Here is a 20,256-nt window from a genome sequence, read left to right as displayed (position 1 = left end):
CCTGTAGCTCTGCAAGTTGTTTGGCCCTCTGTAAATTGTTCCCAACGTATAAATTGTGACCCAACGTTCCAGAACGAGGGGTCACAGTTTAAGGATAAGAGGGAAGTCTTTTAGGACCGAGATGAGAAAATCATTTTTTACACAGAGAGTGGTGAATCTGTGGAATTCTCTGCCACAGAAGGTAGTTGAGGCCAGTTCATTGGCTATATTTAAGAGGGAGTTAGATGTGGCCCTTGCAGCTAAAGGGATCAGGGGGTATGGAGAGAAGGCAGGGATGAGATACTGAGTTGGATGACCAGCCATGATCATATTGAATGGCGGTGCAGGCTCGAAGGGCCGAATGGCCTACTCCTGCACCTATTTTCTATGTTTCTATGTATAGGGAACGAATGAGAAAGTGGGATAGTGTAGAACTAGCGCGATGGTCGGCATGGGCTCGATGGGCCGAATGGCCTGGTGCCACTCTGCTTCTCCAAACTAAACCAATATCCTGGTGTCAAGGTTAATTGGCCTCTGTAAATTGCCCCTAGTGTGCAGGGAGTCAATAAGAAAGTGGGATAACAGAATTAGTGTGAACTGGTGATCGATGGTCAGCGTGGGCTCGAAGGGCTCGATTCCCTGCTGTATCTCTGAAGTAAACGTCATTGTACATTTTCCTTCCATTCTCTGCAGACCTCCCCCAGCTCAACTTGATGAGTGTGAATCACAGGAAATAAAAGGCTTTTGTTTTAATATTGTTTTTAAACCCCTCGTGCCCGACCACTCCTAGAATAATGGCTCGCAGCACACAATCTCCTTGGGGGACACCAGACGGGCGCACAAAAGCCCAGGCAGTTTCCTGGTCTGGTCTAAAACATTCATCTTTTGTCTCCAAAGCCAATTCAGCGGAGAGACAGAGAGAGACACACACACACACACACAATAAAATAAAATTGTCAATAGCTCACTGCAGGAGACTGCATGCATCATCAGTAATCTTCCTACATAGGGAATTCTGAGTGTGCGTCTGTGTCTGTCTGTGTGTGCGTGCGTCTCTGCGTGTCTGTGTGCGTGTGTCTGTGTGCGTGTGTCTGTGCACGTGTGTGCGTGTGTCCGTGCGAGTGTCTGTGTGCGCGTGTGTTCATGTGTGTGTGTGTGCCCGTGTGTGTGTCCGTGTGTGTGTGTGCCCGTGTGTGTGTGCCCGTGTGTGTGTCCGTATGTGTGCCCGTGCCCATGTGTGTGTCCGTGTGTGTGTGTGTGCCCATGTGTGTGTGTGTCCGTGTGTGTGTGTGTGTGTGTCCGTGTGTGTGTGCCCCTGTGTGTGTGTCTGTCTCCGTGTCCGTACATGTGTCCATGTGTGTGCGTGTGTGTGCGCGTGAGTCGAGCTGAACAGCAACGAGTCGCATGGCTGCTCTGGGAAGTAGATTTCAAGGAATCAACCCTCACAGGGGATGCATTCGAGCAGTGATGTGAGGCACGTTACTTATTAAAGACCAGAGTGTGAAGAAAAGATTGTTAAAGCCAGAAATCTGTGCAGAAAAAAAATAGTTGAAATGCTATAATGTTTGTGAAAGCAAAGTAATAGCAATTAGGACGGGCGTCAGAGGTTCCAGGGAGAAAGCAGGAGAATGGGGGTTGAGAGGGTAAAATAAATCAGCCATGATCGAATGGCGGAGCAGACTCGAGGGGCTAAATGGTCTAATTCTGCTCGTATGTCATATGGTCCAATGGATAATGTGGAACAAAGGGAAAGTTGTGAACAGATATTTCAGAAAAATCTGAAATTGCGAATTAGACCGAGCATCCACCCGAGTTACATCGCTCAATTAATTTAATTTCTGAAGTGATTCATTGATGTATTGGGTCGAGACCTTTCCTCAGGCTGATTGTGGTAGGAGAAGAAAGCTGGAAAAGTGGATAGGCAAGGAAAAGCATGGCAGGTAATAGGTTGATAGAGGCAAGGGGGTTATTGTGACAGGCGAATGATTGAAACAGTCACCTCGTTCAGTTTAGGTTATTGTGACGTGTACGGAGGTACAGGGAAAAGCTTTTGTTGCGTGCTGACCAGTCTGCGGAAAGTCAATACCCGATTACAGTCGAGCCATTTACAGAGTACAGATACATGATAAAGGGAATAACGTGAAATGCAAGATAAAGTTGAGTAAAGTCTGATCAAAGATAGTCCGAGGGTCCCCAATGAAGTAGATTGGAGCTCAGGGCTGGTAGGATGGTTCAGTTGCCTGTTAACAGCTGGGAAGAAACTGTCCCTGAATCTGTAGGTGTGCATTTTCACACATCTATACTTTTTGCCCGATGGGAGAGGGGAGAAGAGGGAGTGGCCAGGGTGAGGCACTCGTCCTTGATTGTGCTGCTGGCCTTGCTGAGGCAGCGCGAGGTGTAACTGGGGGGTCAATGGAAGGGAGGTTGGTTTGAGTGATGGTCTGGGCTGAGTGCACAATTCTCTGCGTTTTCCTGCGGTCTTGGATGGAGCTGTTCCCAAACCAAGCTGTGATGCATCCTGATAAAATGCCTTGTACGGCGCATCTGTGGAGATTGCCGAGTGTTGTTGGGGGAACATGTCACCACCTGTCCATGTTCTTCAGAGATGCTGCCTGACCCGCTGAGTTACTCCAGCACTCCATGCCATTTTGGTCCAATGCTTGTCCGAGACTGTGACCCTTGAGAAAACATCTGCCCTGCACCCACCCTGTTGGCATCGCCTCTCATTTGTCTGAACGTTAGAGAGGGAGAGAGTGGGTGGCACGGTGGCTCAAGTGGTAGAACTACAGCGCCAGAGACCAGGTTCGATCCCGATTACGGGCGCTTGTCTACATGGAGTCTGTATGTTCTCCCCGAGAGTTTTCTCCTAGATCTTCGGTTTCCTCCCACACTCCAAAGACGTACAGGTTTGTAGGTTAATTGGCTTGGTATATAAATGTCAAATTGTCCCGAGAGTGTTAGTGCGCGGGTATCGCTGGTCGGCACAGACTCGGTGGGCCGAAGGGCCTGTTTCCACGCTGTATCTCTAAACTAAACTAAAAACTAGTGTCTGCTCACGGAAAACCCGCCCGTCTACCGATGCACACATGGAAAAATAGGTGCAGGTGTAGGCCATTCGCCCCTTCGAACCAGCACCGCCATTCAATATGATCATGGCTGATCATTTAAAATCAGTACCCCGTTCCTGCTTTCTCCCCATATCCCTCGACTCCTTTAGCCCCAAGAGCTAAATCTAAACTCTCTCTTGAAAACATCCAGTGAATTGGCCTCCACTGCTTTCTGTGGCAGAGAATTCCACAGATTCACAACCCTCTGGGTGAAGAAGGTTTTCCTCATCCCCATAAGGCCTACCCCTTATTCTTAAACGATGACCCGCTGGCTCTGGACTCCCCCCAACATTGGGAACAATCCTTTAAGAATTTTATATGTTTCTATAAGATCCACTCTCATCCTTCTAAATTACAGTGAATGCAAGTCCAGTCGACCCATTCTTTCATTTCTCTGACTCAGAAGTGAAACTGCCGAGACTGACACAATCAAAACAAGAGGCACACTCCCATGCCTCAGGGACAAAGGTGTAGCTGACTGCAGGTTTATATTCTGCATTCATCAACATTACACTTCAAGATCACATTATGGCCACGTCATACCAGCCAAATTATGAAAATAGAGTGAAAGGTCGGCGGCATTTCTAAAACATTTAATAAACAGCATTTTTAAAAAAAGGGGGAAATCAAACCAGAGGACTACCAAATGTGAAGAAGGGTCTCAACCCGAAACGTCACCTATTCCTTTTCTCCAGAGATGCTGCCTGACCCGCTGAGTTACTCCAGCTCTTTGTGTCTATCTTTGACTGCCAAATTATATCAGGAACACCATACTTTAAGTCAAAGAAAATCTACCTTGAAGTAAGGAACCTTTTAAGGTATTGGTGGAGAGGGGGAAGATTTAATAGGAACCCGAGGGGTAACTTCTTCACGCAACGGGTGGTGGGTGTGTGGAGCTGGTTGCCGGAGGAGGTAGTTGAGGCAGGTACTATATCACGATGTTTAAGAAATATTTAGACAGGTGCATGGGTAGGACAGGTTTAGTGGGATATGGGCCAAACACAGGCAGGTGGGACTAGTGTAGATGGGACATGTTGGCCGGTGCGGGCAAGTTGGGTTAAAGGGCCTGTTTCTATGCTCTAAGACTCTATTATCCTTCAGTACAAACAAACGCCCAAAATATTGCAAATGTTAATTTAAAAAATATATATATTTTTTGGATGTGTCCTTTGCTGGTAAGTTAGACACACAATGCTTTTGAACTGCTGCTGAAGATACAGGTACAGGCTTCACTGTGACAGAAGACAGACACAAAACGCTGGAGTAACTCAACGGGTCAGGCAGCCTCTTCTGGACAGAAGGCATGGGTGATGTTCCAGGTCCAGGCTACACATTTAGCCAACCAGCGTCTACAGTTCCCTGCTCCACACTTCGCTGTGAAACAAGTCGGAGTTACACAACTGCGGGTCTTTCCAAAATCACAGTGCAAGGCCTTGACGGCCCTTTTAAGGGACTTTTAGACTTTGGACACAAAGCGCAGAAACAGGCCCTTTGGCTCAATGACCTGTGAAAAACCCCGTACACTAACATTATCCTACAGAAGAGGGATAATGTACAATTTACAGAAGACAATTAACCTTCAAACCTGTATGCCTTTAGAGTGTGGGACCACCTGTGCCCCCCTTGTGCCCATTCTGAGGTGGCCACAAGATAGCAGAGCTGGGAAGCCTCACCTATTTTAAACCTATTTCCATGAAGCATTTGCATGAGGCAAATACTGCAGCCTAATCTAGGAGACGTTACCCTCCAGGCGTGTTGGTTAGAGACCAGCCGGTTTGCCTGCCTGCATTTCCTGCTTCTTATTGCTTGTTTGCTGACGGGTCACACTTAATCTGTGGGACACACACTCGAGGACATAGACCAATCTCGCGGGCTGCCGAGAAGTAAATCATCAATTCGGTGATTCTCCTTTCACCTGCTAGACGCCATCCAATTAAAACAAATGTTTGCTTTTGAAATATTGCAATCTGCAAATCAACGTCCTCTTACGTAATGGTTTTAAAAAATAAAAAAAATAAACTGGAACTTTATCCACCAGCCGCTCTTGAGGTCTCTCCCAATTATTCCAGTCCCATTGTTACCGACTTTGTTTTGGGCGGCACCGTGGCAGAGTTGCCGCCTCACAGCACCAGAGACTTGGGTCATGGGGAGAAGCCAAGGCAGGTGACAACCACCTGGCCCTTAACTCCAAGAAGACCAAGGAGCTCATTGTAGACTTCAGGAAGTCTAGGGGCGGCACGCACACCCCCATCCACATCAACGGGACTGAGGTGGAACGTGTTTCTAGCTTCAGGTTCCTGGGGGTCAACATCTCCGATGACCTCTCTTGGACCCACAATACCTCAACTCTGATCAAGAAGGCTCACCAGCGTCTCTTCTTCCTGAGGAGACTGAAGAAGGTCCATCTGTCTCCTCAGATCCTGGTGAACTTCTACCGCTGCACCATCGAGAGCATCCTTACCAACTGTATCACAGTATGGTATGGCAACTGCTCTGTCTCCGACCGGAAGGCACTGCAGAGGGTGGAGAAAACTTCCCAACGCATCACCGGTTCCTCGCTCCCCTCCATTGAGTCTGTCCAAAGCAAGCGTTGTCTGCGGAGGGCGCTCAGCATCGCCAAGGACTGCTCTCACCCCCACCATGGACTGTTTACCCTCCTACCATCCGGGAGGCACTACAGGTCTCTCTGTTGCCGGACCAGCAGGTCCAGGAACAGCTTCTTCCCTGCGGCTGTCACTCTACTCAACAACGTACCTTGGTGACTGCCAACCCCCCCCCCCCCCGGACACTCCTCCCACAGGAAAATACACTATGTCTGTATTTGCATACATGTAAATATGTATACATGTAAATAAAGTATTTATTATTATTATTATTATTATTAATAGATTTATTTATTAAAATCATATTCTATGTGGCTCTTCCAGGGAGATGCTAACTGCATTTCGTTGTCTCTGCATTGTACACTGACAATGACAATTAAAGTTGAATCTGAATCTTGAATCTGAATCCGAATGGGGTTGAGAGGGAAAGATACATCAGCCATGATTGAATGGTAGAGTAGACTTGATGTGCCGAATGGCCATATTCTGCTTCTACAATTAATGAACTCATGATCCTGACCACGGGTGCTGTCTGTGCGGAGTTTGCACGTCCTCCCCGTTTCCTCCCCACTCCAAAGAGGAGCAGGTTTGTCGGTTCATTGGGCTTCGTAAATAGTCCCAAGTGTGTAGGATGGAGCGAGGGGATGAACTAGGGCGATCGCTGCTTGGCGTCGACTCGGCGCGGAACGGCCCGTTTCCGCTCGCTGTACCCCTAAACTAAACCCAACTGCATATCAGGCACTATCTGTGTGGAGTTTTCACATTCCCCTTGTGGCTGTGTGGCTTTCCCCCGGGTGCTCTGGACTCCCCCCATGTCCCAAAAAGCACGAGGGCGGTAGGCAAATTTTCCCACTGATGCCACAAGGATATCAACAAAACAATCTCGAAACAAATGCACCGCTGTTACACATCTCAACAAGAGCGAGAAGATGGCATTCAGCCCACCAAGGTGGTTTTGACTGATAGATACAGCCAGGAAACAGGCCCTTCAGCCCACGCCAACCATCCATCACCAATTCACACTAGTTCGGTCCAGCAATTCCTTTGCTCCATTGATGCTGCTGCACCCGCTGAGTTTCTCCAGCACTTTTGTCTACCTAAGCTGTACAACTCCTCCCGTTTATGTCATGGGGTAGACTGACTCCCCTTCCCTTCCCCTCCCCCCCCCCCCCATAGATTTAATTATCTATGTGCCGTGCCACTATGTGCTGGCCACTTAAATTTCATTAATATTATTATAATGCACATGATGACACTTTCAATGCCTCGTAACTGTATCTTTTGACTGTCAGCAGACCAATAAATGAAGTGGTATCGTTTCGTATTGCAAGGCTCAGACCAGCCTGGATGTGATGCTTCCTATGGTCAAATAGCCTACAGATGCACGCCAGTGAACAAATGGACAACTGAGCCAAGTTCAAGGGAGGTCCTTTGGCACACTTAGAAACATAGGTGCAGGAGTAGGCCATTCGGCCCTTCGAGCCAGCACCGCCACTCAATATGATCATGGATGATCATCCAAAATCAGTACCCCCGTTCCTGCTTTCTCCCCATATCCCTTGATTCTGTTAGCCCTAAGAGCTAAATCTAACTCTCTCTTGAATACACCCAGTGAATTGGCCTCCGCTGCCTTTTGTGCCAGAGAATTCCACAGATTCACAACTCTCTGGGTGAAAAAGTATTTCCTCATCTCAGTCCCAAATGGCCGACCCCTCATTCTTAAACTGTGACCCCCCCTGGCTCCGGACTCCCCCCCCCCACCCAACACTGGGAACATTTCTCCTGCATCTAGCATTTCCTACTTGGTACATATATACTTGCCACTTAGTTCCATACTTGGGACAATATCACCAGAGGAGGAATCAGTGTAAAACCAGGGGACACAGATGGTTATGTCACCCCTTCAACATCCACTTCAGTGCACACTCTGTTTCTGCTCTTCTAACAGCCCAGCGACAGATTAACCATAATTGCTTCTCAAGAGGAAGACATTTTATTGCTTGTTACTTATTTGCTGATCTCCCGTTGCAGTTGGCCATGCTACACTCAGAGCAGCCTTTTACAATCCAATTCCTTGGAAGATTTTATTTACAAAACCGAGATCAAAGGGTAACGTCACCCCCCCCCCCACCCACCCACCCACTCGATACCAAGACTCAACGAACAATGTGGTACTTGTTCCCTTGGTCAAGGCCATGAATTGTTCAGATGCCCTGCAATTAAATTAGGAGCTCGAGAGCGGTTTTCTTCAGAATAGGAGGCCTTTCGGCCCGTCATTCCTGAGAAGGGTTTCGGCCCGAAACGTTGCCTATTTCCTTCGCTCCATAAATGCTGCTGCACCCACTGAGTTTCTCCAGCACTTCGATTTTCCAGCATCTGTAATTCCTTCTTAAATATTCCTGCTTACTGTTCACTTAAGAGACCAAGTGCTGGAGTAACTCAGCGGGTCAGCTTGAATGGAAAAGCATGCCATGGACTCAGTGGGCCGAGGGGCCCCTTTGCCCATGCTGAATGTTTTTAGACACAATATGCTGGAGTAACTCAACTTCAGACTGAAGAAGGGTCTCGACCCGAAACATCACCCATCACTACTCTCCAGAGATACTGTCTGTCCTGCTGAATTACACCAGCATTTTGTATGGATAACAAAATCTTCGATTCAAACCAGCACCTGGAGCTCTTTCTTACAAACTGTATATTTTTAGATTAGTTTGGAGATATAGCAAGAAATCTGGCACTCAACGCTTTTCTTTAGTGGCGTAGCGGTAGAGTTGCTGCCTTACAGCGCCAGGGACCCAGGTTCGATCCTGACTACGGCTGCTGTCCGTACGGAGTTTGCACGTTCGACCTGTGTGGGTTTTCTGTGGGTGCTCTGGTTTCCTCCCACACTCTAAAGACGTGCAGGTTTGTAGGTTAACTGGGTCTGTGAATTGTCACTCACGTGCAGGATAGAACTAACGTGCGGGTGATCGCTGGTCGGCGCGGACTCGGTGGGACGAAGGGCCTGTTTTTCCACGTTGTATCTCTGAACTCAACTAAATCTTAAGGAGAGGGCGGAGGAAGGAGAAATCTGGCCTAGATTTGCAGTGCGCAGTCTTGCAGGAGTGCTTTCGGGGAACAGCTATTTCACATGATCGATTCAGTTGCAGCTACTGTTACAGCACAGAGCAAGACACGTCAGAACCTGCTGCACCGAGACCATTACTGTTCAACTTTGCAACGTTTGGCACCAGCATCCACTCGAGGAAACTCCCACAGACAGGGCTGTAGGAAGTGACTTTAAAATATAAAGCAATTTCTGGTCGCCACTATTGAGAGAAGCAAAGGAAATGTTGCACAGTCATCCACCTCCTCTCAGGGGGGTACTTACACAAGATACTGTACAAGAACAATCAGAGGCCTGACATATGGTGAATGCAGCTCGCTTGGGTGGAACTAATGAACTTAGACCTGCTTCCGAAAGCTCTGGGGATTTTTCCCGCCTCGCCTCTCGTCTGGGTCTCTGGTCTGCTGTGGGCAACTAGATAGACTAATTACTCCACGACCCGACAATGTTTAATCAGGGGAAGATAGAAAGCAGATGGGACCTGGTCTATTTACTCATCTTTGTCTAGCACGCTGTATAGTCCCAACACCCCTCTCGTGGATGCTGCCGCACCCACTGAGTTTCTCTAGCTTTTTTGTGTACCTTCGATTTTCCAGCATCTGCAGTTCCCTCTTAACCGCTCCTCTCGTGGGATTTGCAGGTTCGAGACCATCTTTGAGTCTGACGACATTTGGTTATCAGACACCACAAACCTCCAGCAGACTCACTTTCTTTTTACAATACACCAGCCTTGCACTAACCTCACAAGATTTTCATCGCATTTGCAAATAAGTTGGACCCCCAAGTAGGGTTTTGATCCGAAATGTTGCCTATCTCCTTCGCTCCATAGATGCTGCTGCACCCGCTGAGTTTCTCCAGCATTTTTGTGTACCATCTGAAGAAGGGTTTTGTGCTGTATTTGCAAACTAAACTAAAGACAGGTGGATGAACCGTTCCTCCTTCTGGGTCAGTGTGTGGAATTACGAACGCACCTTAATTATACTGGTCTGTAATTGTACTTTGGAGAAAGTGAAGGCAGGCTTTCCGAAAGACAGCGGGCGCGGAGTTAATCACCAGGTTTACCTGCTCCCTGCTCTTTGTCAGTCCTCGTCCATGTTTAATGAACAGGCTGGCTCATACACAGCTGCACCTGCGTGGATAATGTCATCCCAGGCTCCCATCCAGAAAGCCATCAGCTCAATGGATGCACTGTTGTAAGAAACCGTTGTGATCCCACGCAGGCCAGCTGACGCAGCTCCGAGGGGCAGTATCCCTCCAAACAAGCACAAAGGAACCACAAAGCACTGACTGGGGACTACCTTTGTCCGAACTATAATAAAGATTCCACCGTCTGATTAAATTGGACTATCTTTAATCAGACTTTACTGGACTCTAGCTTGCATTAAACGTTAATCCCTTTATCCTGTATCGGCACACTGTGAGCGGGTTGATTTTGGTTTAGTTTAGAAACACAGCGCGGATCGAAGCACACCGGGTCCACGCCGACCAACGATCCCCGTACAAGCTAACACTATCCGACAAGCTGAAGAAGGGTTTCAGACCGAAACGTTGCCTATTTCCTTCGCTCCATAGATGCTGCTGCACCTGCTGAGTTTCTCCAGCACTTTTGTCTACCTTCGATTTCGCAGGATCTGCAGTTCCTTCTTGAACACTATCCTACATGCACTGGGGACTTTTATACTATCTTTACCGAAGCCAATTAACCTGCAAACCTGGACGTCTTTGGAATGTGGGAGGAAACCAGAGCACCCGGGGAAAACCCACACAGTCACAGGGAGAACGTACAAACTCCGTACAGAAGGCACCCGCGGTCTGGATCGAACCCGGGTCTCTGGCGCTGTGAGGCAGCAACTCTACCGCTGCGCCACCGTGCCCACGCCCCTTGTAATCTATTGATTGTAATCATGTATCGGTGATTGGATAGCATGCAACAAGGAAGCTTTTCACCGTACCTTGGTACACGTGACACTAAACTCAACCATAAATTGGAATAGCATAAATCCCTCACATTTCTGAACCATTAGGCAAATATCTAAGAAAACGACAAGTTTCTAGGCGTAAACCAACTCTTTGATTTGGTCTAATCACATCGTCACAACAGCACGGAAAGCCTCTCCTTCCTCAGCAGATGAGGGGAATTTGACAATGATTTCTCCAATGATTTACCAAGTTCTATAGAAAGCACCCTATCTGGATGCTCCACTGCTTGCTGCCCAAGACTTTAATAAATTGCAGAAAGTTATAAATGGAGCCCAATCCATCAGGTAAACCAACCCGTGTAGTGAGGAACTGCAGATGCTGGTTTACAGCGAAGAAAGATACAAAAATGCTGGAGTAACAGCGTCTCTGGAGAAGAGGACCACGAGACGTTTCGGGCCGAGACACCTTTCTTCAGGCTCGATAACCAACTAATCTATTCCCTCCCTCTCCACCTCAACCAAACTCCATCTCCACTTCACGCTGCCACGGGAAAGCATGCAACATAATCAAAAACCATTGACACGCTGGTCATTTCTTCTTCTCCGCTCTTCCACTGGGCCAAAGTTCTGAAATCTTACAAAGATTCAAGAATAGCTTCTTTCTCACTGTTATCAGACACTTAAACCGTCCTCTCATATGCTCAGGATGAAATCCAGATCTTCCAATCTACCTCATTGCAGCCCCTGAACTTTTTTTAAAAATATGTATATATAAAGATGCACTTTCTGTTCCTGGAACACTCTGCTTATTTTCTCTTTTGCACTACCTGATGTACTCATGTGTGGTACGACATGCCGGGACAGCACACAAAACACGTTTTTTTACTGCATCTCAGAATCCGTGACAATAAACCAACGCACAACCTTGATAGAAAGTTATTTCTATTATCAACAAAGACCAGCAGAAAAATTGGTGCTTGAGGTTTTCTACGGTGTTGTGGGGAAAGCGACTTTGGACCGCACATTGATCAAAATTTATAACAGTCCTTCCCAGCTGGAGAAAGGACTGGTAAGAAATACCGGGAGGTCTTACCTAAGATAGACACGTAAAACTGCAGTAACTCAGCAGGTTAGGCAGCATCTCAGGAGTGCAAGGTAAAGCCATCAAGGACCTTAGAGTCATAGGGTGATACAGAGTGGAAACAGGCCCTTCAGCCCAACTTGCCCACACACCGACCAACATGTCCCATCTACACCTGCCTGCGTTTAGCCCATATCCCTCAAAACCCGTCCTATCCATGTACCTGCCTAAGTGTTTCTTAAAGGTGGTCGATGGACAGCACGGACTTGGTGGGCCAAAGGGCTTGTTTCTATGCTGAATCTTTCAATCATTCAAAAACAGAACATTTATTCTTGCGACTTGGTATTAAATTTTGTCCTGTGATGTTTCATCGCATTAAAAGTCATTTACAAAAACAATTGATGTTAATAGCAGCAGTTTTAGGCTCCAGATTGTTACCTTAAAAAAAAAAATCACTATTGCACAGTCATAGAGTCATAAGAGAGATACAGTGTGGAAACAGGCCCTTCGGCTCAACTTGCCCACATAGGCCCAGCTACACTAGTCTCACCTGCTCCGTATCCTGCCAAACCTGTCCTATCCATGTACCTGTCTGTTTCTTAAACGTTGGGATAGTCCCGGCCTCAACTACATCCTGTGGCAGTTCATTCCATACACCCACCACATGGATATAGTGTGGAAAAAGTTACCCCTCGATCCGCAGTCCTGAATCCTAACCCATTTCTGCAGTGTTTTCTCCAATGCTATCGCTGTGAACTGGGTGTAAGTTCACTGCAACACCATACAATAGCTGGATCCTGATCCACGTGCCACTCTGTCATCGCATTCTCCTGAAAGCATTCATCTGGATGAATAATGGGATGAGCTTGGCCCTTTAGAAAGAATGCAATTCCGTCAAGAAGAAATGAGCACATTTAATTTGCTGCATTCTCCAGTTAACGTACGATAAGCAAACCAATTTCAGTGTCCTTTCTCAGGGCAAGGTTCTTGGCTCCCAGGCCTTAGCTACAATCGGGCTGTGAGCATGTCTGACGACACACTATCGTCAGAGAGTGCTCGGCTCCGAGCTGCACAATGGGAAGGCAGGCAGAGGCAATGATTGAAAGATGGTCATAGAGCCTGCTCGAGCATTAAATTCCCACTTGAATTAAGGCACGGTGGAGCAGCGGTAGAGTTGCTGCCTTACAGCGACAGAGAGCCAGGTTCGATCCTGACTACGGGCGCTGTCTGTATGGAATTTGTACCTTCTCCCCGTGAACGCTCCAGGATCTCCGGTTTCCTCCCACACTCCAAAGACGTGCAGGTTTGTAATTGGCTTCGGGTAAAATTGGAAATTGTCCCTAGTGTGTAGGATAGTGTCAGTGTGCAGCGATCCCTGGTCCGCGCGGACACGGTGGGCCGATGGGCCTGTGTCCGCCACTAAACTAAAAGTACGAATTTCACTGTTCGGTTTGGGACATATGACAGTAAAACACAACTCATACACTAGTCCCACCTGCCTGCCTTTGGCCCATATCCCTCTAAACCTGTCCTATCCATGTACCCGTCTAATTGTTTCTTGAACATTACTGGTCTCTGCCACAAGTACCTGCTCTGGCAGCATGTTCCATCCACCCACTACCCTTTGTGTGAAAAAGTTACCCCACAGATTCCTATTAAATCTTTTTTCCCTTCAGCTTCAAACTATGTCTTCTTGATTCCCCCCCACTCTGGGCAAGAGACTCTGTGTAACCCCCCCCCCCCAATCTATTCCTCTCATGACTTTATAAACCTCTATAAGATCACCCCTCATCCTCCTGCACTCCAAGGAGTCTCGACTCTCTTAAAGTGTGATATCCCCTTCTAAAATCCCTGGCTGAAGCAGAATTTGGGATGGCATTACGAATCCCAAGGGCATGCATCAGGACCACATAGATGCCCAGTGTCAATGGAACATCTTCTCCCAAATTACCCAACTGTCTAACCAGACGTTCCATTCCCTGCCATTCTGTATCCTTCTCAACCATATTGAACATACACAAAGTGCTGGGGTAACTCAGTTGGTCAGGCAGCATCTCTGGCAAGAAAGGGTAGGTGACATTTCGTGTCGGCACCCTTCTTCAGTTTAGTTTAGAGATACAGCATGGAAAAAGGCCTTTCGGCCCACCGACCAGCGATCCCCGCACATTAACACAAGCCTACACACACTGGGGACAATTTACACTTATACCAAGTATACAACCCAAGCCAATTAACCTACAAACCTGTACGTCTTTGGAGTGTGGGAGGAAACTGAAGGCCTCGGAGAAAACCTACGCAGGTCACGGGGGGAGCGTACAGACTGCACCCGTAGTTGGGATCGAACCAGGGTCAGCGGCGCTGCAAGCGCTGGAAGGCAGCCCAGGTCATTATTCCGCAGAGCAATGTCAGAGGAATGACCTGTTAATATCATCTAGACTCAGGAACAGGTACACAAAATTGCTGGGGAAACTCAGCGGGTGCAGCAGCATCTATGGAGCGAAGGGCTCTTCGCTCCATAGATGCTGCTGCACCCGCTGAGTTTCCCCAGCAATTTTGTGTACCTTCGATATTCCAGCATCTGCAGTTCCCTTTTGAACACTTTGTCTACTCCACTGCGATATCTCCTCAAGGTATGCCTTCGCTCCATAGATGCTGCTGCACCCGCTGAGTTTCCCCAGCAATTTTGTGTACCTTCGATATTCCAGCATCTGCAGTTCCCTTTTGAACACCGGTAGACTCAGGAACAGTTGTTTTCCGAAAGTCATAACTACTCTTAACTCACACATGCACTGACTTCACAGCCCAACACCCGGACTTCCATCTATTCTATCCACGTACTGAAATTTGGAACTGTAATGTGTATTGTAACTGTAATTTTAAATATTTTTTAAACAATTTTTAATATTTTAATATAACTTTTAAACATCTGCCTAAGAATACTACCTATTCATCCTTCACCATTTTGCCTTTATAGGTATGTATATAGCGCCGCAGAATTGTGCACCTATCCCCCCCCCCCTCATGTTTTGTTTCCTGTTTCTTGTTTTTTGTACTAAATTATATGTATGCACTGAGTACGAGCTGCTTTTAATCTCATTGTACATGTATAGTGACAATAAATGGCATATCTATCTATCTAGCTTTGTACCAGCACTCAGCGTTGAGTTCAATATGAGCCACGAAGCAGGAAACACAGTGGCAAACCTTGTAACCAAAGCCGGATCAGGTAAGCAATTGCGGGATTTCCAGCTTTGCACCAGAGACTACAGTCACTTGGAATCTCCACTGCCTACATTTGCTGGTCTGGGACTTTTGCAGCCTCACTTCTAGAGAGCGGAGAAGCCAAAGTCTAGTTGGTGTAAGGGTGACAACCGAGGCACCTTGCCATCTGCCCACCATTCTGTTTCCTTACAATCACAGTGGTATCAAACGAACTGACCCTGAACTGACCAGTGTCTGGGTCAAGTGCAACATCTGCTACAAAAAAAAGGAGAGGAGGAGGAATTTCTTTAGTGACAGGGTGGTGAATCTGTGGAATTAATTGCCGCAGAAGGCTGTGGAGGCCAAGTCAATGGATATTTTTAAGGCAGAGATTGATAGATTCTTGATTAGTACGGGTGCCAGGGGTTATGGGGATAGGGCGGGTGAATGGGATTGATAGGGAGAGGGGTTGACAGGGGTTGATAGATCAGCCATGATTGAGTGGGGGAGTAGACTTGATGGGGCCGAATGGCCTAATTCTGCTCCTATCACTTGTGAAAGGGACACGAGGAGACCTATAGGACGGTATAAAGCAAGAACAACAACCAAGGCATCCAGCATCTGTTGTGCTCAGTGCAGTGGGACTAAAACAGTGGATGTTTGGTGTTTAAGAAGGAACTGCAGATGCTGGAAAATCGAAGGTGCTGAAGAAACTCAGCGGGTGCAGCAGCTTCTATGGAGCGAAGGAAATAGGCAACGTTTCGTCCCGAAACGTTGCCCATTTCCTTCGCTCCATAGATGCTGCTGCACCCGCTGAGTTTCTCCAGCACTTTTGTCTGCAGTGCAAGTTCGGTCTCCGGGCCCTCGGAGAGAGTGCAGGAAATCACCGATTCGTGTTTGATTAGTGCAGACATCGACAGCGATGCTGGGCGATCAGCAACGCCACGGGTTTCTGCTACCGTCGACAACGTTAACCGACAGAGGGAAGAAAATATATACGTCTTGGGATCATTTAAACAGAATGCATCGAGTCACCCAGTTAGCTCGATTACAACCTGTACACCAACTGACCCATATTAAATGCATTAATTATTAACTGGGGATCGCGGGTCCCTTCTCTGAGCTAGTCTCATTCGCCTGTATCATTTAAACAACGACAAACTATCCCAACGTGCTCTCCAATAGTAATATTCCTTATGCATCACAACAGAGGTAAATAGATCCCAGAATGTATATAACACAACACAATAACATGTAGCGTAATACTATAATATATATGGTGTGAAACTGAACCCATAATTCTGTAATACATTATAGAAATTATATTTTGTTATATGTTCGAAAATGAATTCTATAATATTCTGGGAAGTAAAATCTATAATATTAAAGAAAATATGTCCCATAATATTTTGGAAAAAATGTCCCATAATATGTTGGAAATGTGACCTATATTTTTTAGGAAACTACTATAATATTTAGAAAAATGTGTTCTATAATATTTAGAAAAAATGAATATTTTTTGTGGAAAATGTGTTCTATCATTTTTAGTAAATTGTTCTATAATATTTAGGAAAATGTATTGTACCTAAGAATAAGGGTATGTATTGTACCTAGAATAATGGAGAGGTCATTTAAGACTGAGGTGAGAAAAAACGTTTTCACCCAGAGTGTTGTGAATTTGTGGAATTCCCTGCCACAGAGGGCAGTGGAGGCCAAGTCACTGGATGGATTTAAGAGAGAGTTAGATAGAGCTCCAGGGGCTAGTGGGACCAAGGGATATTGGGAAGAAGGCAGGCACGGGTTATTGATTGGGGACGATCGGCCATGATCGCAATGAATGGCGGTGCTGGCTCGAAGGGCAGAATGGCCTCCACCTGCACCTATTTTCTATGTTTCTATCTATGTTTCCATGAGATGAGGAAACAATTTTACACCCAGAGAGTTGTGATTCTGTGGAATTCTCTCCCACAGAAGGCAGTGGAGGCCAATTCACTGGATGTTTTCAACAGAGAGTTAGAGAGAGCTCTCAGGGTTAACGGAATCAAGGGATATGGGGAGAAAGCAGGAACGGGGTACTGATTTTGGCTGATCAGCCATGATCATATTGAATGGCGGTGCTGGCTCGAAGGGCCGAATGACCTACTCCTGCACCTATTTTCTATGTTTCTATAATATTTAGGAAAATGCTTTTTTAATAGAAATGTTATGCAATTAAAACGCAAACAAAACAGATTCAAGGCTTATTTTGAGTGGAGAAATTGAAAACCAGTATCTCGGCCTCGGTGCTGCAAACAATATCTCCCGTAGATTTGTCAGAAGCGGGGTTGGATTGCAAACATACCCGCAGTTCCAGCTGGTTTGGAGAGGCCCTGGTCTAGTGAATCTGGCTGCAAGTGAAGCGAGTCGTTAAACTTAAAGGCGCGCTACTCCAGGGAGCCTGAGGAAGGGTCTCGACCCGAAACGTAAACCTATTCCTCTCCCCCTCCTCCTCTCCCCCAAAGAGATGCCGCCTGTGCCGCTGAGTTACTCCAGCATTTTGTGTCTGTATTCGGTGTTTAAACCAGCATCTGCAGTTCCTTCCTACATTAAATTAACATGTAGTCAGTTTCACTCCTAGACGGGTCGTACACACCAACACAGCATCTCTAGACTCGCCCGGCCTTTGTGTGGCAAATTCCCCCCCGCTCCTCAACTCAGCGTTTAAATGGTTTTTTAAATGGCAAAATTATTATTTTTTCTTAAAAATAAAAGAGAGAGAATAAATGGCATAAATTCTCACCACACGGCCCGATCTGTCAACCGCCTTCTTCACTTTTCCATAGGTGCCTTTGCCCAGGGTTTCTCGGAACTCGTAGCGGTGCCTGAGGTTGTGTTTGTGGTGGTGCCTCTTGACGGCTTGTCGCCGCTGCTCGGGGGTCTGCGGCGAAGAGCGGTGTTCCCGGCCGCCGCTGCCGCTGCCGCAGCTGTTGCTGCTGCTGTGGTGGTTCATGATGATGCTGTTGTTGGGAGCCGGGGAAGAGCAAGCGACCGGCGCCTTGCCCCGGCATTGGAGCGGAGAGACTGGGTCCATGCGGGCGAGGAGATCGGTGGTGGAGGAAAGAAAAACGGTGGAGGGGTGCAAAGTGTCGAGACACTGAGAGAGGGGGAGAGGAGAGAGAGAGAGAGAGGGAGGAACACAGCAGGAGAAAATAAACGAAACAATGTGACAGCTGGTCAGAGGTTCCTGGTGAACCGGTACATTTCTCTAACGCTATGAGAGTCCCCGCATTGTCCAGGTAACGCCGCTGACATGTATCTTCTAGCTTAACAACGTTGCAACAATCCAGCTCCCGCTCGCGTGTAAACCCTTCAGTACACGCTTCATTACCCTAGACCCACCCCTTGCAACAACCCGGCCCAATAGCCCTCAACCTTCGGCGTCGTCACCGCTTCCGTGTTCATCACCCATCGAGTCGTTGAGTGAAACAGTGTGGAAACTTCAGTGTGGCCCTTCAGCCCAACTTGCCCACACCAACCCAAACTTGTCCCAGCTACACGAGTCCCACCTGCCCGCGTTTGGGCCAAATACCTCCAAACTTGTCCTATCCGTGCAATATCCGTATGTATATATAATAATAATATATTATATAATATAAAATATGTATATATATATATTAAAAATGTGTGTGTATGTATATATATATATATATATATATATATATATATAAAACACACACACACATATATATATATATGTGTGTGTGTGCGAGTGTGTTTTGAGCAAAAATAAATACACTTTCTTAAAAATATTATATATACACACATATACATACACATATACATATATATATATACATAATCTGAAAGAACTCAGTCTGAGGAAGGGTCTCAACCCGAAACGTCGCCCCTTCGCCCCTTCGCCCCTTCGCCCCTTCGCCGCTTCGCCCCTTCCTCTCTCCCTCCCTCCCTTCCTCCCGCATTTAGTGTCTAAATATACACAATACCCCATTTATTGCCTTCCCAGTTATTCCCTTAGTTCAGCCCAGCTTGGCCACACCGACCAACATTGTCCCATCTGCACCAGTACCACTCGCCTGCGTTGGGCCATTTACAGTGTAGAGATATTAAGAGTGAGGAGCCATTGCGAAATGTGTTTAGTAGATCAGCTTCTGTGGCCAGCATGCAAATAGTCGCCTGGGTTGGGCGTCACCTACGACCAAACACGAAGCTACTCAATGTATGCACAGCCCCTGGGAACGTTGCAAGGATTTTTTGCACAGTTCAAGTTTTGTACAGAAGGTAGTCACAAAAAGCTGGAGTAACTCAGCGGGACAGGCAGCATCTCTGGAGAGAAGGAATGGGTAATGTTTTGGGTCGAGTCCCTTCTTCAGACCTTTTTTGTATATGTTTTTTTAATATATTTCTATATATAGCATATGTATTGTATATATTTTTAATTCTGAATTAAGTTTATTTTGATTGTTTTAAAAAATGTTTCTTAAACGTTGTGATAGTACCTGCCTCAACTATCCTCTCCGGCAGCTCGTTCCATACACCTACCACCCACTTGATCCTCAGGTTCCTATTAAAGGCAAAGACTCCATCTATGTGTAGTCTAGGGATTTTTTTAAACCACTTGCTAATCTGGCCACTAGGAACATGATTGTCATGTATAGTTTGCCAGCAGGGCTAATGCAACTGGGTCTGTGGATTGCATTAGGTATACCACCCACCCACTCATCTCTCCGCACCCTCCCGCACCCCTCCCTCAGTCATTCTGCAACCCAGAAACAGACTCAGCAGTCTGAAGAAGGGTCTCAACCCAAAATGTCACCTATTCCTTTTCTTCAGAGAAGCTGCCAGACCCTGTGAGTTACTCCAGCATTTTGTGCCTATCTTCGGTGTGAACCAGCATCCACAGTTCTTTCCTACACCAGAGGATATAGGTTTAAGGTGAGGGGGGAAAGATTTAATGGGAACCTGAGGGGTAATTTTTTCACATGAAGGGCGGTAGGTGTATGGAACGAGCTGCCGTGTGAGGTAGTTGAGGCAGGGAGGGATTATCGCAACATTTAAGAAACATTTGGACAGGTACATGGATATGGCAGGTTTAGAGGGATATGGGCCAAAGGCAGACAGGTGAGACTAGCGTGGATGGGACATGTTGGTCGGTATGGGAAAGTCGGGCCGAAGGGCCTGTTTGACATTCGGCTAACCGGGAGATAGAAGGAATAAAATGCCTTTGGGAATGTAAATCCCAATCAGTGACACCCGTCCCTTC

At 46.9% G+C, this 20,256-nt stretch overlaps 1 protein-coding gene across 2 annotated transcripts in view; it reads right to left on the bottom strand.

The window, feature by feature from the left end:
* The window catches only part of nuak2 (NUAK family kinase 2), a 51,028-nt gene extending 32,667 nt beyond the window's left edge, over positions 1 to 18,361 (bottom strand). For both annotated transcript variants that reach the window (XR_004415605.1, XM_033042816.1), the window contains exon 1: positions 17,776 to 18,361. Coding sequence is in view for 1 of the 2 variants with exons in the window: in XM_033042816.1 (XP_032898707.1) it covers positions 17,776 to 18,066 (291 nt within the window). In the remaining variant the exon portion in view is untranslated. The remainder of the gene's footprint in view (positions 1 to 17,775) is intronic.
* Between the last annotated feature and the right edge of the window lie 1,895 nt (positions 18,362 to 20,256).

The sequence above is a fragment of the Amblyraja radiata genome, chromosome 24, assembly GCF_010909765.2.
Source record: "Amblyraja radiata isolate CabotCenter1 chromosome 24, sAmbRad1.1.pri, whole genome shotgun sequence".
Classification (NCBI taxonomy): Eukaryota; Metazoa; Chordata; class Chondrichthyes; order Rajiformes; family Rajidae; genus Amblyraja; species Amblyraja radiata.
This window is presented reverse-complemented; position numbering and strand designations above follow the sequence as displayed.